Below are 19,207 nucleotides of genomic sequence, written 5' to 3' on the forward strand. Positions count from 1 at the left end.
TAGCGTTTTCCAGTCCAACAAAGCCGTCTCAATTATTATTCGCGGCTTCTATTGGTGAGTTTGGTATTTACACGATTGTGTTCCATAATTGAGATTACCACTTTGAACATATATATGAAATCAAGTACGTTTTAAATTCTTTCTCTATTGATATGCTATATTCTATCATGCGTAGCAAATTTTTATTTTGTCTCCTACATATTAGTATAATTAATGAATAAAGTTTGCAAAAAATAGTGGACCATTTTTAAGGGTAGGACCAAAATAGAAAAAGAAGACTATCTATATGGGACGGAGGGAGTATATTTCATCTGTCGTCATTCTCTAATACCTCCCCCGTCCCAATAAATATGAAACATTTGGATTTCGCCATCAAATTTTATGTAGTGTTATTTTATTAGTTAATAAAGAGATACTAGAGTAAGAAAGATGAAAAATTAGAAAGATAGTGTTGTTTCTCTTTTAGGAAGCGTTTCGTTTTAATTTTTTATAGGAGTAATGATTGAAATTAGGAGTTCTGAGGGAGTGAATGATAAAATATTTTATTTATTTATTTCTTATTATAATCAAAGACTCCACGCATATTTTAAGTACATACTCTCTCTGTCCCACTCTAAGTGACACATTTTCCTTTTTAGTTCTCTCACTCTGAATAACACATTTCAAAATATAGAAACACTCATCTCTCTACTTTTTCTTTTACTTTATTCTCTCCACTTTACTCACAAGACAACACTATATAAAATCTCATGCCGGATTGGAAATGCTCCTTGGACTTGGAGTGGAACGGATGGGGCGTTTATAATATATGTGGCATAAAAAGATATGAAAATAAATCAAATTTTAATTTATAAAATAAATAATAAAAGTAATATAAATTATATTCTAGTTTATGGAGAAAAAAATTAGATGAGTTGTAACAAATATCGATATGAGAACTAGATAAATTTTAGCCAAATTATTTCTATAATATTCTTTAATTTTTGTTAGAAAAACTAGCTGCCATGAGTACGACCATCAACTCTGGATCGCCAACAAGGAAAGTAAATAGATTGGCTCCTATATTCTACACCATTTTTGACCATTTAAATACACGTTGTAACTCGGCAAGAGTTTAAAAAAATTGTTTGACTCTATAAGAGTATATGAAATGAGTGAAAAGGTTAATAGAATGTGGGTCTCATTTTTATATACTCCCTCCTTCACTGAAAAGTATAAACATTTGGTTCGACACGAGTTTTAATGCATAATTGAAAAAGTAAGAGTGAGATAGAATATTTTTTTAAAAATATTGTTAGTGGAAAATGGGTCTGATAAAGGACGTCTTCCCTCAAACAGTAGTCGCGGGCTCTCCCCGACGATCAAACCAAGGTATCTAATTAATGCAAAAAATCGTAAAGAACAAGGAAAATAGGGTAACTTGTTATTTCATAACATGGAAAAGAATAACAAATTCCTTTTCATACTAAGGACCCTAGGGTTGATTCGATCTACGATCCGAGAAATATCCCAAAAAAGAGCTTATTGGGCTCGACTCTAAAGTTTAAATAAATCGAACCGAGGTATAATGACACAGAAACTCAAGAGCCTAATTAATAAAGCTAAATCAAGAGTCTAATGGTCAATCCAAGAGTCTTGAAGTGCTTTAATTTCTTTATTCAATGTTTTAATAAAGTGTAAGGGATGTTTCACATTTCTCTATTTAATTAGCAAGTATAGAAAGTTCCCAATACTTGGAGGGTTGTTCCAAGTTTGCCTATATATAGGCTACGATCTATATAATGAAAAAGAGGAACTTGATAATATATTATAATTTGAGCTATTTGCTAGTTTGAGGGGAGGATTCTTCTTATTTCTCATTGTTTTCCCAACAATTTATATTTTTAGATTATTCTATCATGTGTAACTAAATTCATAGGATTCTATGGAGTTGTTAGTAACGACTTTAGTTATACAATTCCGTTTTCTATTTAATACCTTTTTGTTTTTACTTCGTTTCTTCCCTAAGTTGTTGGATAATGCTTCACATTTGAGTGACACATTCGGAGATGATGAATCAATATAACTTGATACATTATCGTGAGAGGAGTTCGGCGAGTTAGGTCCACTTAGTAGACACTACAATTAGCTTCCCTTAAAACGGCACTGTTAATTGTGAGTGAGGACTTTATAAGGGTCTTAGGAGCTTTTGGGAGTTACGGATCTAGGTTTGACAACCCTAGTGTTAGTAACCTACGCTTGTGCCGCATGGGAAAAACTTATGTGACTCGTTCCATCGAAGTATAAACTGTGCTAGGGTATTGTAGTTGGAATTTGCATAACCATAACTGTGAATGCACATCCCTGGAATTCTCTCGTCTCTCATATTTTTCCTCTTTAATTACTTGCAATTAGTTGTTTAATTTACTTTCAAACTATTTTTAGTTTTCAAATTCCAAACCTTTCGGTTTTCCAAATAGTGAAAGCAGCTTAGTACAAGGTAGCCAATTTGTGATTGTTTTTCTAGTGTTCGAAATCCGGTACTGACCCTTAGCTATACTATATATACTCTGTATACTTGCAGGTTTATTTAGTGCTAATAAAAAGTGTATCAGTCGGCCACTGGTCCTTGGAGCCTCCGACGCCGCGTCAGATGGTTCGACTGTGTAGAACACCAACTGCTCTTCCGCGATCACATCCTCTCTTTGTTGCTGCTGCACGTTACTTGTCTCCGCGCGCGCGCCTTCTCGTCTATGCGGAGATATACCTGTATCAGGGTCTCATCTCATTAGAGAGAAAAGAGTTTTTAAAATTAGAAAGTTTATACTTTTTAGGGACGGACTAAAAAGAAAATAGTTCATGCTTTTAAGGGACGGATGGAGTATTAATTTCATAATAGAATATAAATGTAATAAGTCAGTGGAGTATGAGGTCCACTTATTAAAAATGAAAAAAAAGTAGATATGTGTTTAAATTGCACACATCCCAAAAAGACAAAACATGTCAGATTTTGGCGGATAGATGGAGTAACTTTTTCATGACTCTAGCATGCTGATGCATACAACTTCAACGTCTCACGATACTCATCCACTAGCCTCCTTAAAAATATACACCCCCGTCCAAGAAAAATGTCTCGTTTCATTTTTCTATTTTGGTGTGTCCACAATAATTATTCTCATTTTATTTATGAGAACTTTCACACCATATTTTCTCTTTCTCCCTAATACTTTATACCTATTCATTGATTCATTATTCGTACGGGTACCCAGTCTGTCCTAACCCCACATGCAATCCAGATGTTATTCATTTAAATTTGTACATATGAAATCTCAATATCTAACTAATACTCCCTCTGTCCCTTAAAAATATGAACATTTGGTATGACACGAATTTTAATGTATAATTGGTAAAATAACAGAGAGCGAGAGATATAAATAGTAGTGTTAGTGGAGAGTGAGCTGCACATCATTAGTACGATGTGTAGTGTAAGAAGTGTAATGGTGTAAGTTGTAACTAAAATGATGTGTAGGGGTCATGTGTTGTTTAACTATTCTAAAATTAGAAAATTCATTTTTTTTCAAAGATCGATTAATAAGGAAATACATATATTTCAGGGACGGAGAGAATACTTTTTACTCCCTTCGTTCCATAGAAATAGTCCATTTGGTGTTGGCACGAGTTTTAATATGTAATTGGTAAAGTAAGAGAGAAGGAGAAAAAGTATTTGAAATTGTATAGTGGATGATGGAACCCATAAATGACAAAGTAAAAGAGAAGAAGAAAAAGGTTACCATAAATGCATATGGACTATTTGTATGGGACAGACGAAAGAAAATATGGCCTATTTCTATAGAACGTATGGAGTATTAGTGGTATATCCAAAACACAAAAATAGAGCGGTAGAAATTACAAAATTTAAAAATTAATGTAAAATTTAATATTCTCTCCGTCCCATAGTAGATGACACATTTGGAAAATGGCACGAGATTTTAGGAGATGCTAAATGGATAGAAAGAATAATATATTTATATTAATATGAGACAGAACTTTTTCTAAAAAAAGAAATGTGACATCTTTTACGGAACAAACTAAAAAGGAAAGTGTGACATCTATTATGGGACAGAAAGAGTATAATTTTTGTAATAAAATAGTATTCCCCCTCTGTCTTAAAAATAAGAATTTTTGAAGTGACACGGATGTCAAAGCAAAATTGGTAAAGTAAGAGAGATTAACAGAAAAATTGGATAAAGTAAGAGAAAGAAGAAAAAATGTAGTGCAATTAGTATTAGTGGATTGTGGAATCTATTTCCTAAAATGGAAGGCTTGTATTTATAAGAAATTGACTAAAAAGTAAAGAGTTTCTAATTTAAGAAATAGAGGAAGTATGTTATTATTCAAGCCTACTCCAACAGTGGTGCTCCATTCCTACTCCAACACTCATAACAAAATAAAATAATCTTATAAAGATGTAAGTGATGGTGGGATTATTTTATTTTGTTGTGAGTGTGGAATATAAATGGAGCATCATTGTTGGAGTAGGAGATCCGCTCCGTTATTCAAGTAGCATTAGCGTATGTTGGTCATTACAACTAGATTATTGATAACACTGAATGCTAAATTTTAAATAGAAAAATTCGTCAAAGACATGTGATAAGAATTAGATATTCACATTTGATATTTGGGTTTGCACCTTTTACTACAGATTTGATAACGTAATTAGGGCGGGGGAAAAATACCGAAATACCGAAATACCGGCCTTATCGTACCGAAAAAATATCGAAAATACCGAACTTTTGGTATACCGTGATTTTCGGTACGGTATAATACCTTATCGAAATCTTTCGGTAAGGTAACGGTATGAATTTTCATATACCGCGGTATACCGCTTCATACCGAAGTTCGGTATGTACCGTAAATTAAGGTATATACCGTAAAATATAAATTTAATAGTATAAAATATATACAGTAAAATATAAATTTAATAGTATAAAATATATTTTATATATTTTTAAAATTATAAAATTTATTGTGAAATATAAATATAATTATGAATAAAATATATGTAATATATATTTTTTAAAATAAAATATAAATAATATTCTAAAAACTCAAATTATCTATTTTCATTGATGTTGAAAGTAAGGTATACCGCAAAATTATGGTATACCGAACTTTGGTACGGTATACCAAAAATGAGGTACTGCATCGGTATGAAAATTGGTCATACCGAAAATAAGGTATACCGAAGTTTGGTATACCGAAAATTTTGGTAAGGTAAAGGTATAATTGTTCGCATAACGAATTTACTGTAAGGTATACGGTATGGTGGTTTCGGTAAGGTATAACGTACCTACCCACCCCTAAACGTAATTGATAACGTATATTTTCAAGTATAAACTGAACGACATATTTGATCTTTGGGTTTGCACCTTTTACTACAAAATGGAACATATCATTCGAAGTTTTTTTTTCAAATTTTCCCCATATACAAAAAGTTGAACTAATTAAACTTGCACATTTTTAAAGAATGCACATAAATTTTTGTTTAGAAAAGGAAACCTGAGTAATTTAGTAAATATTCAGATCTCATAAATATTTTACATGTCTATTATATGGATCACAAAAGACCTAAGTATTTTACTATATAATGTAAAAAATTCCATTTCACTAAGAAATTAAATATAATAAAGTGATTTATGTTAACTAGTAAAAGTTTAGATTTCATGAAGCAATTTAGGGTTTATTTTAGTGATAAGATGCAGCAGTGATTGATAAAATAAGGAAAGAACGAATAAAAAAATTGTTCAACTTGAGGGTTGAAAGTTGAAACACTAGGCTATCGAATTTTTTAACTTAACCATTAGGCTATCAATTTTTTAACTTAACCATTAGGCTATTGAATTTTATATGACAAGTATTGAAAACAAATATATTTCTAAAATCAAATAAATAAAATTTAAAGCAAAACACAATAGGGAAATTAATATTATGGGGCAATTAAATTGGACTTATTACAAAAAATTTTATTAGATTTGAGCACACATGTGAAGCTCACATTTATTTATTGATACATAGAAAATACTTAAAAACTAATTGACGTTTCCAGTCCAAGTAAGTGATTGTAGATGCTCAACAAGTTTATCATCATCAAGTTGGAATGCTTTAGCAAGAATATGAGGAGGAACGGACGGCTCAGATCCGAAGATGGATTTAGCAATAGTCATGACTCCTGGATTTTGGCTATTGAAAGCAGCAATCGCAACTGCTTTGGTTTTCCCAATGTTATACTGGAAATGAATCATACCCCGAGGGAACACGAAGATGTCTCCCGCATTCAAGATCTTGGCGAAGAATGGGTTCTTTCCGTTGGGATCAGCCGGGTTTGAGTTGATGAGTCCCGCGTAAAGAGTGCCTTCTAACACAAGGAATATTTCAGCTCCACGTGGATGTAGGTGGGGCGGATTGAGGCCTTCGAGATCAAAGTCAAGACGGGCAATGGCCACTCCCTGTGTGTTGAGACCTGATAGAATCTCATCGTAAACCAACGTAATTTTCGACCCGAGTGGATTTGTCACTTGTCGCGACTCGTTCAGCCCTCCCGCGTAGTAGAAGTCGTCTGCTGTCACGCTTTTCGGGTCCTTGCATATCTTTCCATTCACAAATACTGCATGCAGCATCGGCACAACATACACATATATTTAGAGTTTGCATTTGATTACATCCCTATATATGTATATATTACTCAAATAAACACAATTGATTACCTGCAGCTTCTGTATCATTTACTGCAATGCAGAAATCTTGCAATGGGGCAGGGTCGTATGCTTCCACAGACAATGAAGCAATAGTAAGAATGGCAAAAAATAACAAAACCTGAACTCCCGATGAATTCATCTTATAACTTACTGATTTCTTTTGGTAGATGTTGTGAAGTACTACTAAGATATCTCAACACTTGTATTTATAGTTAAATTTTAGACAGAAATTAATGAATAGCGTTTTCCAGTCCAACAAAGCCGTCTCAATTATTATTCGCGGCTTCTATTGGTGAGTTTGGTATTTACACGATTGTGTTCCATAATTGAGATTACCACTTTGAACATATATATGAAATCAAGTACGTTTTAAATTCTTTCTCTATTGATATGCTATATTCTATCATGCGTAGCAAATTTTTATTTTGTCTCCTACATATTAGTATAATTAATGAATAAAGTTTGCAAAAAATAGTGGACCATTTTTAAGGGTAGGACCAAAATAGAAAAAGAAGACTATCTATATGGGACGGAGGGAGTATATTTCATCTGTCGTCATTCTCTAATACCTCCCCCGTCCCAATAAATATGAAACATTTGGATTTCTCCATCAAATTTTATGTAGTGTTATTTTATTAGTTTATAAAGAGATACTAGAGTAAGAAAGATGAAAAAGTAGAAAGATAGTGTTGTTTCTATTTTAGGAAGCGTTTCGTTTTAATTTTTTATGGGAGAAATGATTGAAATTAGGAGTTCTGAGGGAGTGAATGATAAAATATTTTATTTTATTATTTCTTATTATAATCAAAGACTCCATGCATATTTTAAGTACATACTCTCTCTGTCCCACTCTAAGTGACACATTTTCCTTTTTAGTTCTCTCACTCTGAATAACACATTTCAAAATATAGAAACAACAATCTCTCTCCTTTTTCTTTTGCTTTATTCTCCCCACTTGACTCATAAAACAACACTACATAAAATCTCATGCCGGATTGGAAATGCTCCTTGTACTTGGAGTGGAACGGATGGAGCGTTTATAATATGTGTTGCATAAAAAGATAAGAAATTAAATCAAATTTTAATTTATAAAATAAATAATAAAAGTAATATAAATTATATTATAGTTTAAGGAGAAAAAAATTAGATAAGTTTTAATAAATATCGATATGAGAACTAGATAAATTTTAGCCAAATTATTTCCATAATATTCTTTAATTTTTGTTAGAAAAACTAGCTGCCATGAGTACGACCATCAACTATGGATCGCCAACAAGGAAAGTAAATAGATTGGCTCATATATTCTACACCATTTTTGACCATTTAAATACACGTTTTAACTCGGCATGAGTTTAAATAAATTGTTTGACTTTATAAGAGTATATGAAATGAGTGAAAAGGTTAATAGAATGTGGGTCTCGTTTTTATATACTCCCTCCATCCCTGAAAAGTATAAACATTTGGTTCGGCACGAGTTTTAATACATAATTGAAAAAGTAAGAGTGAGATAGAATATTTTTTTTAAAATATTGTTAGTGGAAAATGAGTCTGATAAGGGACGTCTTCCCTCAAACAGTAGTTGCGGGCTCTCCCCGACGATCAAACCAAGGTATCAAATGAATGCAAAAAATCGTAAAGAACAAGGAAAATAGGGTAACTTGTTATTTCATAACATGGAAAAGAATAACAAATTCCTTTTCATACTAAGGACCCTAGGGTTCATTCGATCTACGATCTGAGAAATATCCCAAAAAAGAGCTTATTGGGCTCGACTCAAAAGTTTAAATTAATCGAACCGAGGTAGAATGACACAGAAACTCAAGAGCCTAATTAATAAAGTTAAATCGAGAGTCTAATGGTCAATCCAAGAGTCTTGAAGTGTTTTAGTTTCTTTATTCAATGTGCTTTAGTTTCTTTATTCAATGTTTTAATAAAGTGTTAGGGATGTTTCACATTTCTCTATTTAATTAGCAAGTATAGAAAGTTCCCAATATATTTTATAATGAAAAAGAGGAACTTGATAATATATTATAATTTGAGCTATTTGCTAGTTTGAGGAGAGGATTCTTCGTATTTCTCATTGTTTTCCCAACAATCTATGTTTTGAGATTAATCTAGGTTATACAATTCCGTTTTCTATTTATTACCCGTTTTGTTTTTACTACGTTTCTTCCCTAAGTTGTTTGATAATGCTTCACGTTTGAGTGACACATTCGGAGATGAATCAATATAACTTGCTATATTATCGTGAGAGGAGGTTGGCGAGTTAGGTCCACTTAGTAGACACTACAATTAGCTTCCCTTAAAACGACACTGTTAATTGAGAGTGAGGACTTTATAAGAGTCTTAGGAGCTTTTGGGAGTTATGGATAAGGGTTTGACAACCCAAGTGTTAGTAACCTACGCTTGTGCCGCATGGGCAAAACTTATGTGACTCGTTCTATCGAAGTATAAACTGTGCTAGGGTACTGTAATTGAAATTTGTATAACCATAACTGTGAACGCACATCCCTGGAATTCTCTCATCTCTCATATTTTACCTCTTTAATTACTTGCAATTAGTTGTTTAATTTGCTTTCAAAATGTTTTTAGATTTCAAAATTCCTAAACTTTCGGTTTTCCAAATAGTGAAAGAAGCTTAGTAGAAGGTAGCCAATTTGTGATTGTTTTTCCAGTGGTCGATATCCTGTACTGACCCTTAGCTATACTATATATACTCTGTACACTTGCCGGTTTATTTAGTGCTAATAAAAAGTGTATCAGTCGGCCACTGGTCCTTGGAGCCACCGGCGCCGCTTCAGATGGTTCGACTGTGTCGAACACCAACTGCTCTTCCGCGATCACATGCTCTCTTTGTTGCTGCTGCACGTTACTTGTCTCCGCGTGCGCGCCTTCTCAACTATGCGGATATATACCTGTATCAGGGTCTCATCTCATTAGAGAGAAAAGAGTTTTTAAAATTAGAAAGTTCATACTTTTTAGGGACTGACTAAAAAGAAAATAGTTGATGCTTTTAAGGGACGGATGGAGTATTAATTTCATAATAGAATATAAATGTAATAAGTCAGTGGAGTATGAGGTCCACTTATTAAAAATGAAAAAAAGTAGATATGTGTTTAAATTGCACACATCCCAAAAAGACAAAACGTATCAGATTTTGGCGGATAGAGGGAGTAACTTTATCATGACTCTAGCATGCTGATGCATACAACTTCAACGTCATCCACTAGCCTCCTTAAAAATATACACCCCCGTCCAAGAAAAATGTCTCGTTTCGTTTTTCTATTTTGGTGTGTCCACAATAATTATTATCATTCTATTTATAAGAACTTTCACACCACATTTTATCTTTCTCCCTAATACTTTATACCTATTCATTGATTCATTATTCATACGGGTACCCAGTCTGTCCTAACCCCACATGCAATCTAGATGTTATTTATTTAAATTTGTACACACGAAATCTCAATATCTAACTAATACTCCTCCCGTCCCTTAAAAATATGAACATTTGGTATGACATGAACTTTAATGTATAATTGGTGAAATAAGAGAGAGCGAGAGAGATAAACAGTAGTGTTAGTGGAGAGTGAGCTACACATCATTAGTACGATGTGTAGTGTAAGTAGTGTAATGGTGTAAGTAGTAACTAAAATGATGTATAGGGGTCATGTGTTGTTTAACTATTCCAAAATTAGAAAACTCATATTTTTCAAAGATCGATTAATAAGGAAATACATATATTTCAGGGACGGAGAGAATACTTTTTACTCCTTCCGTCCCATAGAAATAGTCCATTTGGTGTTGGCACGAGTTTTAATATGTCATTGGTAAAGTAAGAGAGAAGGAGAAAAAGTATTTGAAATTGTGTAGTGGGATGATGGAACCCATAAATGACAAAGTAAAAGAGAAGAAGAAAAAGGTTGCCATAAATGCATATGGACTATTTGTATGGGACAGACGAAAAACAAAATATGGCCTATTTCTATAGGACGCATGGAGTATTAGTGGTATATCCAAAACACAAAAATAAAGGGGTAGAAATTACAAAATTTTAAAATTAATGTAAAATTTAATACTCCCTCCGTCCCATACTAGATGACACACTTGGAAAATGGCACGAGATTTTAGGAGATGCTATTTTGTGTGTTAAATGGATAGAGAAAATAATATATTTATGGGACAAAGTAAAAAGGAAAATGTGACATCTATTATGGGACGGAGGGAGTATAATTTTTGTAATAAAATAGTATTCCCCCTATTTCTTAAAAATAAGAATTTTTGAAGTGACACAAATTTCAAAGCAAAATTGGTAAAGTAAGAGAGATGAAAAGAAAAATTGGATAAAGTAAGAGAAAGGAGAAAAAATGTAGTGCAATTAGCATTAGTGGATTGTGGAATCCATTTTCTAAAATGGAAGGCTTGTATTTATAAGAAATGGACTAAAAAGTAAAGAGTTTCTAATTTAAGAAATAGAGGAAGTATGTTATTATTCAAGCCTACTCCAACAGTGGTGCTCCATTCCTACTCCAACACTCACAACAAAATAAAATAATCATATAAAGATGTAAGTGATGGTGGGATAATTTTATTTTGTTGTGAGTGTGGATTATAAATGGAGCATCATTGTCAGAGTAGGAGATTCGCTCCGTTATTCAAGTAGCATTAGCGTATGTTGGTCATTACAACTAGATTATTGATAACACTGAAAGCTAAATTTAAAATAGAAAAATTCGTCAAAGACATGCGATAAGAATAAGATATTCACATTTGATATTTGGGTTTGCACATTTTACTACAGATTTGATAACGTAATTGAAAACGTATATTTTCAAGTATAAACTGAACGACATATTTGATCTTTGGGTTTGCACCTTTTACTACAAAATGGAATATATCATTCGAGGTTTTTTTTCAATTTTTCCCCATATTCAAAAAGTTGAACTCATTAAACTTGCACATTTTAAAGAATGCACATAAATTTTTGTTCAGAAAAGGAAACCTGAGTAATTTAGTAAATATTCAGATCTCATAAATAATTTACATGTCTATTATATGGATCAAAAAAAGCCTAAGTATCTTACGATATAATGTAAAAAATTCCATTTCCCTAAAAATTAAATATAATAAAATGATTTATATTAACTAGTAAAAGTTTAGATTTCATGAAGCAATTTAGTATTTATTTTAGTGATAAGATGCAGTAGTGATTGATAAAATAATAAGTATCTTACAATATAATGTAAAAAATTCCATTTCACTAAGAAATTAAATATAATAAAATGAGTTATGTTAACTAGTAAAAGTTCAGATTTCATGAAGCAATTTAGGGTTTATTATAGTGATAAGATGCAGTAGTGATTGATAAAATAAGGAAAGAACGAATAAAAAAATTGTTCAACTTGAGGGTTGAAAGTTGAAACACTAGGCTATTGAATTTTTTAGCTTAACCATTAGGCTATCAAATTTTTTAACTTAACCATTAGGCTATCGAATTTTATATGACAAGTATTGAAAACAAATATATTTCTAAAATCAAATAAATAAAATTTAAAGGAAAACACAAAAGGGAAATTAATATTATGGGGCAATTAAATTGGACTTATTACAAAATTTTTATTAGATTTGAGCACACATGTGAAGCTCATATTTATTTATTAATACATAGAAAATACTTAAAAACTAATTGACGTTTCCAGTCCAAGTAAGTGATTGTAGATGCTCAACAAGTTTATCATCATCATCAAGTTGGAATGCTTTAGCAAGAATATGAGGAGGAACGGACGGCTCAGATCCGAAGATGGATTTAGCAATAGTCATGACTCCTGGATTTTGGCTATTGAAAGCAGCAATCGCAACTGCTTTGGTTTTCCCAATGTTATACTGGAAATGAATCATACCCCGAGGGAACACGAAGATGTCTCCCGCATTCAAGATCTTGGCGAAGAATGGGTTCTTTCCGTTGGGATCAGCCGGGTTTGAGTTGATGAGTCCCGCGTAAAGAGTGCCTTCTAACACAAGGAATATTTCAGCTCCACGTGGATGTAGGTGGGGCGGATTGAGGCCTTCGAGATCAAAGTCAAGACGGGCAATGGCCACTCCCTGTGTGTTGAGACCTGATAGAATCTCATCGTAAACCAACGTAATTTTCGACCCGAGTGGATTTGTCACTTGTCGCGACTCGTTCAGCCCTCCCGCGTAGTAGAAGTCGTCTGCTGTCACGCTTTTCGGGTCCTTGCATATCTTTCCATTCACAAATACTGCATGCAGCATCGGCACAACATACACATATATTTAGAGTTTGCATTTGATTACATCCCTATATATGTATATATTACTCAAATAAACACAATTGATTACCTGCAGCTTCTGTATCATTTACTGCAATGCAGAAATCTTGCAATGGGGCAGGGTCGTATGCTTCCACAGACAATGAAGCAATAGTAAGAATGGCAAAAAATAACAAAACCTGAACTCCCGATGAATTCATCTTATAACTTACTGATTTCTTTTGGTAGATGTTGTGAAGTACTACTAAGATATCTCAACACTTGTATTTATAGTTAAATTTTAGACAGAAATTAATGAATAGCGTTTTCCAGTCCAACAAAGCCGTCTCAATTATTATTCGCGGCTTCTATTGGTGAGTTTGGTATTTACACGATTGTGTTCCATAATTGAGATTACCACTTTGAACATATATATGAAATCAAGTACGTTTTAAATTCTTTCTCTATTGATATGCTATATTCTATCATGCGTAGCAAATTTTTATTTTGTCTCCTACATATTAGTATAATTAATGAATAAAGTTTGCCAAAAATAGTGGACCATTTTTAAGGGTAGGACCAAAATAGAAAAAGAAGACTATTTATATGGGACGGCGGGAGTATATTTCATCTGTCGTCATTCTCTAATACCTCCTCCGTCCCAATAAATATGAAACATTTGGATTTCGCCATCAAATTTTATGTAGTGTTATTTTATTAGTTAATAAAGAGATACTAAAGTAAGAAGATGAAAAAGTAGAAAGCAAGTGTTGTTTCTATTTTAGGAAGCGTTTCTTTTTAATTTTTTATGGGAGAAATGATTGAAATTAGGAGTTCCGAGGGAGTGAATGATAAAATATTTTATTTATTTATTTCTTATTATATTCAAAGACTCCACGCATATTTTAAGTACATAATCTCTCTGTCCCAGTCGAAGTGACACATTTTCCTTTTTAGTATCTCTCACTCTGAATAACACATTTTTAAATATAGAAACAAAAATCTCTCTACTTTTTCTTTTACTTTATTCTCTCAACTTTACTCACAGGACAGCACTATATAAAATCTCATGCCGGTTTAAAAATGCTCCTTGTACTTGGAGTGGAACGGATGGGGCGTTTATAATATGTGTGGCATAAAAAGATACGAAAATAAATCAAATTTTAATTTATAAAATAAATAATAAAAGTATTATAAATTATATTCTAGTGTATGGAGAAAAAAATTAGATGAGTTGTAACAAATATCGATATGAGAACTAGATAAATTTTAGACAAATTATTTCTATAATATTCTTTAATTTTTGTTAGAAAAACTAGCCGCCATGAGTACGACCATCAACTATGGATCGCCAACAAGGAAAGTAAATAGATTGGCTCCTATATTCTACACCATTTTTGACCATTTAAATAAACGTTGTAACTCGGCAAGAGTTTAAAAAAATTGTTTGACTTTATAAGAGTATATGAAATGAGTGAAAAGGTTAATAGAATGTGGGTCTCATTTTTATATACTCCCTCCATCCCTGAAAAGTATAAACATTTGGTTCGACACGAGTTTTAATGCATAATTGAAAAAGTAAGAGTGAGATAGAATATATTTTTAAAAATATTGTTAGTGGAAAATGAGTCTGATAAGGGACGTCTTCCCTCAAACAGTAGTCGCGGGCTCTCCCCGATGATCAAACCAAGGTATCAAATTAATGCAAAAAATCGTAAAGAACAAGGAAAATAGGGTAACTTGTTATTTCATAACATGGAAAAGAATAACAAATTCCTTTTCATACTAAGAACCCTAGGATAGATTCGATCTACGATCTGAGAAATAACCCAAAAAAGAGCTTATTGGGCTCGACTTAGAATGACACAGAAACTCAAGAGCCTAATTAATAAAGCTAAATCAAGAGTCTAATGGTCAACCCAAGAGTCTTGAAGTGCTTTAGTTTATTTATCCAATGTTTTAATAAAGTGTAAGGGATGTTTCACATTTCTATATATAATTAGCAAGTCTAGAAAGTTCCCAATAGTTGGAGGGTTGTTCCAAGTTTGCCTATATATAGGCTACGATCTACCTAATGAAAAAGAGGAACTTGATAATATATTATAATTTGAGCTATTTGCTAGTTTGAGGGGAAGATTCTTCTTATTTCTCATTGTTTTCTCAACAATCTATGTTTTTAGATTATTCTATCGTGTGTAATTAAATTCATAGGATTCTACGGAGTTGTTAGTAAAGACTTTGGTTATACAATTCCGTTTTCTATTTAATACCTGTTTTGTTTTTACGTCGTTTCTTCTCTAAGTTGTTGGATAATGCATCACGTTTGAGTGACACATTCGAAGATGAATCAATATAACTTGCTACTTTATCGTGAGAGGAGGTTGGCAAGTTAGGTCCACTTAGTAGACACTACAATTAGCTTCCCTTAAAATGACACTGTTAATTGAGAGTGATGACTTTATAATAGTCTTAGGAGCTTTTGGGAGTTACGGATCTAGGTTTGACAACCCTAGTGTTAGTAACCTGTGTAACACCCCGACTTTTTCTACCTTTTTATTTTGTGTTCTTGAAAGGACTGTCGTTTGTGCACTTGAAAATTTTTCGACCTTGTTTCTTTTACGAGAGAAGTATTTCACTTTTGTGGCCAAACAATTATTCTTTCGTAGCCCAATTTGAAACCCAATTGTTACGAGCCCAAAATGATACCTACACGAAAGAATAGACCACGTATCAAATACACTTTCGACAACAAATCAGGACGAAAAGTTGGATAAGAACCGCGTCACATCAAGACGAAAAGTGGGATAAGAACCACGTCGCACCAGGCACGTTTTCCAACGATGGCTGCATTAATCACTCGTCGCATCAAAACGAAAAGACGTGAATTTTTGTCTTTTATGAAATTTTTTTTTTCTATAAATACAACCTCCCTCCACTTCAAATCCTTTACTTCACTACCAAAGAATTGAGAAATCCGAGAGAGAGAAGAGAGAGGGGATGGAAGAACGAATTTCCGACCACCTACCTGTCGGGAACGGCGTCGGCGGCTGGGGGAGATCCTCGGCGACGGTGGCTGGGGCGGACCGCGACGGCGAGCCGCCGCGCGTACAGCAGCGGTGGCGGTAGCGTGGTGGCGGCGTGAGCATAGCCGAGAAAGATAAGAGGAGAAAGAGAGGAGCACGACGTGAAGGCTTTAAACGAACGAGGTAGGGCTTTCTAACTAAGTTTTTCGTGGGCTTTCTGTTAAAGTTACAGTTTTTACGAAAAGTATTTCACGTGGACTTTCGAACTAAAGTGTTTTCAAGAGCTTTAGTTTTAATATTTTGATTCGAGCATCATTTTATGTGACGAAATTCCTTTTAACTGAGATTGCGAGTATTATTAATTTTATTCGATGTTGATGTGATTATGTGCTTAAAGTGAAATAATTAAGTGAAATAATTAAGTGAAAGTGATGTTATGTGATATATGTGTTGGTTTATCGAGTGATTTGTGATTTGCTCGACTTGTTGATGTGATATGAGATGATGCTCGATCTTGACGGAACAAAAAATGAATTATGTTTCAAAAACGTTTTGAGGAAAATAAAGTTGAAAAGATTATGTCAAGACATATTTTGTTTTGGAACTATGCCTATCTGACTGCAACGATGAATGGAATGGATTGATGGGAGACCGTGGGAGGTAACCACTTCCCCGGCACTTGAATGTTAAGATATGATGAATGATGAAAGGAATGATGAATGATGAATGGACTTATGAATGAACAAGAGATAGTGAAATCGGGTTTGTCAGATACGGCATATGTTCCAGGAAAATAGATCGAAAGATCGCTTTTGAAAAAGGAAAAGAAAAAAATGTTTAGTGTTCTCGGACTTTTCCTAAAATCCCGAGTTCATTCAAAGAGTGGCTTGACAAAATCTGTTTTTATAAAATATATTTTGGCACGTGTCCACTGAGTACACCAAGTACTCAGCCCTGCATATGTTTTCTCTATGTGCAGGTTGAGCGGTGACAAGCGCGGTGGGTGATGAGCATGAAAGTGAAGAAGATTGTAAATAAAACTTTCTGAATATATTATGTCTTCATACATAATAGTATTCTACTCTCGAATGCTTCCGCCAAGTATTGTTGAGATAATTTTATCTCGAGTTGCTGATTGTTGAAAGGACACTCTGATTTTATTCGAGCTTTTCCCATTTGTTTGGAGCTAAAGTCGAGTTTGCACTCTGTGTATCATACACTCTGATATATATTATTCTTTTAAGCTAATTGAACCTTTCTTATGAACTGTTATCCTTAAATGCTATTCTTAATGTTTGTCCCTTGGTCACGATCGCCTCATTTGTAACACCCCTGGGGTGGGCGGGCGTGACAACTTGCGCTTGTGCCGCATGGGCAAAACTTATGTGACTCGTTGTATCGAAGTATAAACTGTGCTAGGATATTGTAGTTGGAATTTGTATAACCATAACTGTGAACGCACATCCCTGGAATTCTCTCATGTCTCATATTTTACCTCTTTAATTACTTGCAATTAGTTGTTTAATTTGCTTTCAATCTGTTTTTAATTTTCAAAATTCTAAAACTTTCGATTTTCTAAATAGTGAAAGAAGCTTAGTAGAAGGTAGTCAATTTGTGATTGTTTTTCATGTGTTCGATATCCGGTACTGACCTTTAGCTATACTATATATACTTTGTATACTTCCTCCGTCCCAATAAATATGAAACATTTGGATTTCGCCATCAAAATTTATGTAGTGTTATTTTATTAGTTAATAAAGAGATACTCGAGTAAGAAAGATGAAAAATTAGAAAGATAGTGTTGTTTCTATTTTAGGAAGCGTTTCGTTTTATTTTTTTATGGGAGAAATGATTGAAATTAGGAGTTCTGAGGGAGTGAATGATAAAATATTTTATTTATTTATTTCTTATTATAATCAAAGTCTCCACGCATATTTTAAGTACATACTCTCTCTGTCCCACTCTAAGTGACACATTTTCCTTTTTAGTATCTCTCACTCTGATTAACACATTTCTAAATATAAAAACAACTATCTCTCTACTTTTTCTTTTACTTTATTCTATCCACTTTACTCACAAAACAAAACTACATAAAATCTCATACCGGATTGAAAATGCTCCTTGTACTTGGAGTGGAACGGATGTAGCGTTTATAATATGTGTTGCTTAAAAAGATGCGAAAATAAATCAAATTTTAATTTATAAAATAAATAATAAAAGTAATATAAATTATATGGAGAAAAAAATTAGATGAGTTGTAACAAATATCGATATGAGAACTAGATTAATTTTAGCCAAATTATTTCCATAATATTCTTTAATTATTGTTAGAAAAACTAGCTGCCATGATTACGACCATCAACTATGGATCGCCAACATGGAAAGTAAATAGATTGGCTCCTATATTCTACACCAATTTTGACCATTTAAATACACGTTTTAACTCGGCATGAGTTTAAAAATTTTTTTGACTTTATAAGAGTATATGAAATGAGTGAAAAGGTTAATAGAATGTGGGTCTCGCTTTTATATACTCCCTCCATCCCTGAAAAGTATAAACATTTGGTTCGGCACGAGTTTTAATACATAATTGAAAAAGTAAGAGTGAGATAGAATATTTTTTAAAAAATATTGTTAGTGGAAAATGGGTCTGATAAGGGATGTCTTCCCTCAAACAGTAGTCGCGGGCTCTCCCCGACGATCAAACCAAGGCATCAAATTAATGCAAAAAATCGTAAAGAACAAGGAAAATAGGGTAACTTGTCATTTCATAACATGGAAAAGAATAACAAATTCCTTTTCATACTATGGACCCTAGGGTTGATTCGATTTACGATCCGAGAAATATCCCAAAAAAGAGCTTATTGGGCTCGACTCAAAAGTTTAAGTAAATCGAACCGAGGTAGAATGACACAGAAACTCAAGAGCCTAATTAATAAAACTAAATCAAGAGTCTAATGGTCAATCCAAGAGTCTTGAAGTGCTTTAGTTTCTTTATTCAATGCTTTAATAAAGTGGAAGGGATGTTTCACATTTCTCTATTTAATTAGCAAGTATAGAAAGTTCCCAATATATTTCATAATGAAAAATAGGAACATGATACTATATTATAATTTGAGCTATTTGCTAGTTTGAGGAGAGGATTCTTCTTATTTCTCATTGTTTTCCCAACAATCTATGT

At 33.1% G+C, this 19,207-nt stretch overlaps 2 protein-coding genes across 2 annotated transcripts; both read right to left on the bottom strand.

The window, feature by feature from the left end:
• Nucleotides 1-5,934: 5,934 nt before the first annotated feature.
• On the bottom strand, nt 5,935-6,913 carry LOC121767807 (germin-like protein subfamily 1 member 11). Its single transcript, XM_042164138.1, has 2 exons — nt 6,744-6,913; nt 5,935-6,643 (listed from the first exon to the last, which is right to left on the bottom strand). The coding sequence occupies exons 1-2, from the start codon at nt 6,871-6,873 to the stop codon at nt 6,069-6,071; spliced, it is 705 nt and encodes a 234-aa protein (XP_042020072.1). The 5' UTR covers nt 6,874-6,913; the 3' UTR covers nt 5,935-6,068.
• A 5,370-nt stretch (nt 6,914-12,283) lies between these two features.
• On the bottom strand, nt 12,284-13,264 carry LOC121767804 (germin-like protein subfamily 1 member 11). Its single transcript, XM_042164136.1, has 2 exons — nt 13,095-13,264; nt 12,284-12,994 (listed from the first exon to the last, which is right to left on the bottom strand). The coding sequence occupies exons 1-2, from the start codon at nt 13,222-13,224 to the stop codon at nt 12,417-12,419; spliced, it is 708 nt and encodes a 235-aa protein (XP_042020070.1). The 5' UTR covers nt 13,225-13,264; the 3' UTR covers nt 12,284-12,416.
• Between the last annotated feature and the right edge of the window lie 5,943 nt (nt 13,265-19,207).

The sequence above is a fragment of the Salvia splendens genome, chromosome 15 (genome assembly GCF_004379255.2).
Source record: "Salvia splendens isolate huo1 chromosome 15, SspV2, whole genome shotgun sequence".
NCBI lineage: Eukaryota > Viridiplantae > Streptophyta > Magnoliopsida > Lamiales > Lamiaceae > Salvia > Salvia splendens.

Bases quoted from the DNA above. Each gene is read 5' to 3' on its own strand.
- LOC121767807 (XM_042164138.1), bottom strand. From the start codon at position 6,873: ATGAATTCATCGGGAGTTCAGGTTTTGTTATTTTTTGCCATTCTTACT. The intron at 6,644-6,743 runs GTAATCAATTGT...TGCTGCATGCAG, and splicing joins AAATGATACAGAAGCTGCAG to TATTTGTGAATGGAAAGATA.
- LOC121767804 (XM_042164136.1), bottom strand. From the start codon at position 13,224: ATGAATTCATCGGGAGTTCAGGTTTTGTTATTTTTTGCCATTCTTACT. The intron at 12,995-13,094 runs GTAATCAATTGT...TGCTGCATGCAG, and splicing joins AAATGATACAGAAGCTGCAG to TATTTGTGAATGGAAAGATA.